The sequence below is a fragment of the Stylophora pistillata genome, chromosome 14 (assembly GCF_964205215.1).
Source record: "Stylophora pistillata chromosome 14, jaStyPist1.2, whole genome shotgun sequence".
NCBI classification, from domain to species: Eukaryota; Metazoa; Cnidaria; class Anthozoa; order Scleractinia; family Pocilloporidae; genus Stylophora; species Stylophora pistillata.
Genome location: NC_142532.1, coordinates 21,438,900 through 21,446,841, shown reverse-complemented (window position 1 = coordinate 21,446,841; position 7,942 = coordinate 21,438,900). Strand labels below are relative to the sequence as shown.

At 38.5% G+C, this 7,942-nt stretch overlaps 1 protein-coding gene and 1 long non-coding RNA gene across 2 annotated transcripts in view; one reads left to right on the top strand and one right to left on the bottom strand.

The window, feature by feature from the left end:
• LOC111330925 (homeobox protein otx5-B) overlaps positions 1–5,130 on the bottom strand; it is a gene marked incomplete in the record, with an annotated part of 5,653 nt that extends 523 nt beyond the window's left edge. The window contains 4 exon segments of the mRNA XM_022935922.2: positions 1–662; positions 2,149–2,300; positions 3,772–3,891; positions 4,972–5,130. Of these exon segments, the coding sequence (XP_022791657.1) occupies positions 216–662; positions 2,149–2,300; positions 3,772–3,865 (693 nt within the window).
• LOC111330926 (uncharacterized) lies at positions 858–2,301 on the top strand. Its single transcript, XR_002694857.2, has 2 exons — positions 858–1,077; positions 1,446–2,301. It is a non-coding gene; the product is annotated as an uncharacterized LOC111330926 (long non-coding RNA).
• Positions 5,131–7,942: the final 2,812 nt, after the last annotated feature.

The following is a 7,942-nucleotide window of genomic DNA, read 5'->3' as shown; positions in this document are numbered from 1 at the left end:
TAATAGCAACGAGACCATTAATGGGATAACAACTCAGCAACATAACATGCACACAGGCTTTTTTTGCAGGTAGGGCTAAATGACATTTATCGTCCAAATGTTAGACTGAATTTAAATCGACAGTTGTAAGTACTGGGGTTCGGTCGTTCCCATGCAATAATTAAGTAAATAAATATTTTTTTTACTTTGTTCTATGTGAAATAAAGGGCTACAAATCATATCATTGCAGGTGCAAAATAACCAGGTTGTACAGTATGATTAATGGCCATCCAGTTAGCCATTTGTATGTTTTTTACGTACGGCGGAAAATCTGGCTTGTGGATCGGATAAAACTGCGACTGCAGCGCAGTTTGTGATGAAGCAGCCCTGTGACCATTGACTGCAGTTGAGGGCGGATATAGTCCACTCCTCTGAATTTTTAACATAGTTTGCATATTCTGCTCCACTGCATTCATGCTTTGTTTCGGCCATGATTCCACCGCCGTATTATGAGACAACTTTCTGGCTGTTTGATCTGGTGGCGACGGAGGTGTGTTTCTCTTTGCTGGATCTTGCAAGGGTGGTGAGGGTATTTTTCTCTTCAGTGTACTTGGTTTGGTGTGGGATCCTGCAGACTGCTTGTTTTGCTGGCGACACTTTGCTCGTTTATTTTTGAACCAAACCTATGAATAAGCAGAACGACAGTTGAGTGTTTTCTGAAAATAGGAGAGCGTAAAACTTAATATTTTTTATCCAGGTGAGCGCCCTTTTTTGGCGTTGTGCTAAAACTGCTAAAAAAAAAAAACAAAACAAAACAAAAAACAAAACAAAACAAAACAAAACAAAAAACAAAACAAAACAAAACAAAACAAAACAAAACAAAAAACAAAACAAAACAAAACAAAACAAAAAACAAAACAAAACAAAACAAAACAAAACAATGACAAAAACGTATGCCCAAAACCACGCTTATTAGATTACAGAAATGACACGAGAGACTCAAAGACAATCAAACACGGGTTATTGCAACATCCTCGGGAACATCTAAACCAGTAATCGCGTGAATTTATCATTCGTGCGACATCTACTCCTCAAAGGGTAAGATTTACAAACAAACTAACTCACGCTATCAAAATATTTGCTTTAATTCTATTCTAAGACAATTATATCAATAAATTACTAAACATAATCGCTAAACTATCTTAACAATTCAATCAGGCGCGATCCCAACATTTCAGATGCCGAACTTTTTCTAGAATACGAGTTTCGTGCACATTGTGGCCATACTCCGAATAGGGCCACCTCATCTGTCGCCACTGGTGACATTTTCTGATAGGATTACACCTCTATTTAGCAAGCTTATATTAATTATCTAGCCAAGGGTTAAGCTATGGAAAATTAGCCACTAATTAATTGAAGGCTTTTACCCACACCGTTCTGTCTGATCTGGTTTGTTTTGTTGATAGAGTTACGCCTCCGACAACAAGTTACGGTAATTTGTGGTCATATCCGTCATCTTTACACACAACAATGGATGCAAGAGAGGGGAGTGACAGGCGATTGTTTGCCTTTGATTGAGATTGTTACGTCTGGAAAAAGATAATCTGTTCGTAGAAATTAGACGCCGCAGGTGATAGAATTTTTCAAACTTCTATTCTAACAAATAAAAGCGAGAGCATTTGCACACCTTTCCACTTCGTGCAATTTTCTATTTTTCTAAAGTAAACATTGTTAATATCATATTAGGATTTGTTGATAATAGCATTTAGCCAGTGACCTCTGATAATCTGTAGCCGGCTGTTCATTTTTCCGAAACAGAAGATGAAACCTCCAGTGTGAGAATGTCACCTAAAATATTGCCCATAAAAAGTAATAGATCCGTCCATCGCATTTGAGACTGAGCAGTCGAAATGTGCCGAAACACATATGCAGCTACGATTGTAGCTTCAACAATGTAGACATCTTAACAGATATATGTATTAAAAAAAGTGGTTAAAATATTTGTTTTAACTCTTTTCGACACTTCCAACCCTTTCGAACAGACTGTAACCTAATTTTAAAGGTTAAATCTGTTCTATGAAAGTTGACGGCACCTTCGCTGACATTCAAGGGGAAAGGATCTGTTTAATTACTTTCTGACCTCATATGATGAATATGACTATTATTTACCTGCACCCTGCTTTCAGGAAGATTTATTTTCAAGGCCACCTCTTCCCTCATGAAGATGTCTGGATATTTTGTTTTAGCGAACAGCTCATCCAGTACTTCTAATTGAGACTTTGTGAAAGTTGTTCGTTCTCTACGCTGCTTTCGTGGTGGTCCTGTTAATAAACAAACATATATCAATAAAACAAAAAAAGTAAATGTTTTAGGCTTTGCTTCGTTTTACAAAACCCCTGATTAAGTTCCTTTCTTTTTATCTTGGGTGTAATGTAGCTCCTTGTTACGACTGAAAATTACTGTTATAGCTCTGGAATTGAGGACAAGGCTTCGTTTAAACACTGCGGAAATTGGATATTTTTTCCCCAACAATTTTAACCATTTTTCCATATGAATTCAACCCAAGTACACTATCAACCGCGTTCGTCCAAGATGGAGATGAAATTCCGAACATCCTTGAACTAAAATACGCACAGAAATTTAACTGTGGTGTAAACTAGGCCCTCTTGTTTCAAAAAAGGAAAATTTCTTCCTCTCCGCTGGAGCAGTAATTACGACCGTTTAATAGTGACTATCACCAAAGTCGAGGAAATTTGTGAAAAGGAAGAAAAAGAAAGAAATAGACTTAACGTATATATATATATATATATACGATCTCAAGCTTTTTATACCTTCCATGAGTCTTGACATTAAACATTGAGGACAGCCCAAACAGGCTGGAACGGAAAACGGAGGCCAAGCAAATTCCATAGTGGTGCAAAAGTGTAGTCAGTATCTGACGATGATGCCTTCCTCTTCACGAGACAGAGAGCTTTGAGCGGAGCACAGTATTTATAGGACGCGACCAAGATTTGGAAACCATCAGAACCGTTGCCCTTAATGTTGATGAAGGGATTATACCGCTATTTGTGGCTTAGCTGGCAGGATAATTCTAAGCCGACAAGAGTTAAGCCAGTCTTTAAATAACGGTATTCCGTGACATGCTTTTGGGTTAAAGCCGTATCTACCGACCAGGCGAAGATTAGAAATTTTTTTTATAACTGCCGAGGATTGTAATGTCTACTCATCGGCGGCTGATTATGTCCTACAATGTCTAGGCACGAATGTTATTTGCTCGGAGATAAATACCGTACAGGCCTTAACTGCACCTGCCCAGAGCGAGAAACAAGAATTTGACAGGATTTGGCAAAGTTAAAATCAGGTTTTAATATTTGAACCCTCAGTGGGAAGTAGAGGAAGTCGATAAGCCTAAAAGCCCAAAGCTCTTTGAGGTCTTTAAACTGGCTTTGTACACTCGTACAGAATTGTAATAAACTTGGGGCACGATGTTACGTGTCATACAACAGACAATTGTGAAACTTAAGAAACTGTTCTTATTTTGGTCATATTCCCACGTCTGTTTTTAGTGTCAAGCCAGTTTACAGCAACATAAATGGACAGAGAGTCTTTATATTTTTAGCACTGGAACTAAACAAAAATTGGCTTATCCTTAAACCCACTTACTGCGCTTCAAGCATTACTGAGGAAAGATTATCTATGTTGAGAAATATCAAAGATATTACATGGTTACAAGCGACATATAGACATGCAAGGTAAGAAGACCACCCAATACAGGTCATTATAACTCCTTACCATAAACTGGGAACCAATCGTTCAGTAGTAAGTCTGTATTTGGCGTGGAAAAGTTGTATCCGCTCATTGCGCACGAAGACAATCGTCCATTCATGTTTCCTCCTATCTGTCTTACACAACCTAGCGTGCGAGAAATAAAAGTGTTGTCGTAAACTTTGACCTAAAAGGGAAGTTATTTGCACGTGTGCAATCTTGTGGTGTGAGGTGTCTTGAAAGAAATCACGAAACCAGAATCGATAACAAACCCAACATCCCAAATTAGCCATGACTCTTTTCAAAAGGTCACGTCACTATCTTTAAAGTTGCAGCTAATCAGCTTGACACATCGGCAACTTCCGATGAATGATTATTCCATTGCGATCACGCGAAACAAACACGTTGATCGGCAGCCATCATTCATAGACTGCGTTAAGACAATTAATGCCCAGTCTTCTCTCATACTTTTTTTCTAGCTCAAGACGGGGAAAAGACTGAGAACTACTTACGGGAAACTTAATTAGCTTTCTATCTTTTTGGAAATATTTGTGGAATGACTGCAAAAAAACTATTTAAGATTGATTTTTATCTATTTCTACGTATTAATTAAATATTGAAACTCTTACGGAATGTTTCATGCGCTATGGTGCTATTAGGTCAGTTATAATTAACGTATGTCATTTCTCTGAGGAGTTTTGTCATCGTTTGATTAAAATAGTTCTTTGGCCAGTTGATAGAACTGATCAATCCCTTGAAATATACTATCTAGGTTCTCACATCCCTCTGGCTGTGACACTTGATGATACAATGATACAAAGTCCTTTCACATGGAGGGTTCGCCTAGTGACTAATACATTAATACACATCATCTAATCCCAAAAAACCCTCCATGCCGTTTTCTTGGTTTCGTTTTGCTTGTTTGTTTGTTTTTTTACCATACAAAATACGTTGTTTTTTATGGAGCCATTTTGGAACTGTGCGTCGAATGCATTCCATAATGCTTGAGTATTTCAAAATGCTCTTTGATTAATTCAGGACTGTTAAAAGTTTTGAATAAGTTTTTCGGAAATACCGTTAATTTTTCATACTGTATTTCAGTTTTCCTTACATTAAGGTAAAAATTTATATGAAAACGTTAACCCACTTTCGGAAACTCGGCCAATTATATGATTTTGAAGTTTACAATTACGACAAGATATGAATTAGTGGCATAGCTTTACTCACCGGCAAAAATAAATCCGAGCGGGATCTTCTCTCAGATTAGAGTAGCAAAAAAGATTTGACGACGCCTTTTCATTTAGTACGGCCTACCAGACACTTGGGTCTCAAAATACTTTTGAAAAGAGATGGAGGAAAATTTCCAAATTTGTAGAATCTTCTTAAAACCACAAACGACTCCAAATGACTGATGTGACCAGTGCAGGAATTTCGTCATCTAGTGTTGATGTAAGTGTGTTTCCTTGTTTCTGCTAGGCACGTTCGGTTTTTGAAACACTCTAAACAATGAAATTGTGGGGTCAGAAATATCTGTATTGATGAAAATAGAACTACGAAACCTGGTAATGGCAAGATAAAAATCAAACCAAGGACTTACGAAAAGCCTAAAACATTTGTTAGCGCTTACTCCTTATATTTGTATTTCCGGGCGTGTCAGTGTTCTTCGACTACAGTGCTGAAAAATTTCTTTCATACTGTTACGGATGATTGATCAATCAGTTTGACATGTTTAAAATAAGACATCCTGTCTTTTTATATAAAAGGAAACAGGAAGAAAGAACTGAAATGAAACTGCGATTTCGTGCAAGCTCGGCGGACTGCTAACATGCTTTCGCCTTTGGACTGAAAATAAAAAAGAAGGACGAGAGAAAGTTACTTGGTAACGTTGCTTGAGCAAGAAGGATTTCCGTTTTATAAGAACACAGATCGGCATAAATCATTTTCAGAGAAGTCTGTCCATGAGAGATGTTATGGTTCCAGCCAATGTCGCTAGCTCTTCTTTAAATTGTTCAACCAAGAGGGGGGGGGGGGGGGGGCGGGGATAGGCGGCGGGGCGTTGGGGCCGGGAGGGGAAATGACTCTCTCCTTTTGTTATCCTTTGAAGCAAACCATTTAACAAATGGTAAACACCACAGCGTACACTATTGAGTTATGTATGCACGCGGGAGGTTGCTAAGCACGAAACAAGCGTAAGAGTCGCTCGAGGCGATAGCCGAGAGCGACTCTAGCTTCTTGAGTGCATAGCAAACCTCCCAAGTGCATCCATAACTCAATAGTGTACGCTGTGGTGTTTGCCATTTGTTTTATAACATAACATTGATAAATTGTAGCTAAAGAGTTCCCTTTTATTTAACAAATGTTACGCGACCAGAAAAAAACAAGCGCGCGCGGAAAAATAGTCTTTGCATTTGCTCACGTCAGCAGCGTACACCCATGGGCAAATGGAGGACGCTAAATTGACCAATCAGAGCGTGCGCTTTACTTTGGTTACGTTATAATGACCAATCAGAGCGCGCGCTTTACTTTGGTTATGTTATAATGACCAATCAGAGCGCGCGCTTTACCTTGGTTACGTTATAATGACCAATCAGAACGCGCGTTTTACTCTGGTTATGTTATAATTTTATATCCAGCTCACAATACGAAAGGACTGAACACGGACCATGGTCATTTTGGCTTCAGCGTTTCATAATCTTGTGGATGAAAGTGAGAGAAAGACTGCATAACGTGCAAGATTGTCCGGCCGACTCAGAAGCTCTGTTTTTTCCTTTCAGATAAGTTTTAGTGTCTTTCTGACGGGAAAATTAGGTATAGGACGCAATACGATAGTTTTAAGGCGCTTTCTTACTCATCCTCTATATCTCAAGCTGTACAAAAGCAGTAACAATTATAATACGGAAACATAGTTGAATGAAAGTAAACGACGCCTAACATCGTGTAAACAGGAAATTTCTTCGAAATTCAACCAAACAATGTTTAAAAGCATGTCTAAAAAAGGAGAGGGAACAGTCGTCGCTAACAGAGTATATGGGGGAGCTGTGCGGGGGGGGGGGGGGCATTAAAAAATTGACCACCAAATTTGATCGCGACACAACCAGAATCTTCCGACATCACCTTCTCCCCTCCTCCTCCAAAAAATAATCACTAGTTGTGAACGAGGAGTGTTCCACCCATTTACCTCAACTTTTTAGCACAAGGTAAGCATGAGAAATTAATACGAAAGAAAAACTTATTTAATAGTACCATGCAGCAGACGGTAAAAAGAAAATAGTAATAATTAACATTTATTCCACGAGCGCGCGTTGGATATGAGATGATAGATAGCCATATTTGTAGATATGGTATCTTGGCTGATATACCATAATGGCTAAGCCAATAAAAAGTCTTGAATTGCATTATCCAATGATCTAGTTTTTAACAATAAAAGATATCATCCCGATTTTATCTTGTCGTGCTAGTGATCACGAGATCCCTATATGTTATTTTTCAGATAGGGAGCAAAGATCGCCAAAACAAGAGTGCACGTGATCCAAACAGCACAAGACAAAAACTACAAATGTCTCCTTGTCATCGAAGAAATAGCAGGCTGAAAATTAAAATCAACAGATGTTGGCATTAACAAGGGCATTATCCTAGACCGTTGAAATGTCAACGTTTGTAATTTCGACGGTCAAATTCTAAATGTCTTTCGCTCGTCTAAAAACTAGCCGCTACATGAAGCGAGATGTATTTTGACGATAAGTTTTATAGAAGCGTTCGTTGTTTTGGATTTTGCTAAAAAAAAACTTTCGTAATGTTTCCTGCCTTAGCGAAATGAATTCCCACTTTGTCTTCGATCGAAATATTTCCACAACAAAATAATTCATGTTCCGTTGTTGGGGGTCTTTTCCTTGCTACAGGATGTCTCTGGCTCTTTGGTTGTTTTGGTGGTTTGTCGTCTGTTCTAAGTCAGAATTCCCGCATTGATTTCAGTTCATAAGCCATATAGATATCCCGGCTAGCTGGCAAGTATCGTTAATGTGCAACACTACAGAACCCGTACTATTCCATAAATGTGTTATTCATTAGAGCCCAGTCATGCCGGATGGCTAATCTATCTGTCAAGATATTCGACGACGAAGAGAACGCGTCAGCAAAATTTGTCAAAATTTGCTATTTTAGTCTCAGGCTATATCGCGTGATTATCGATGTCTTTCAA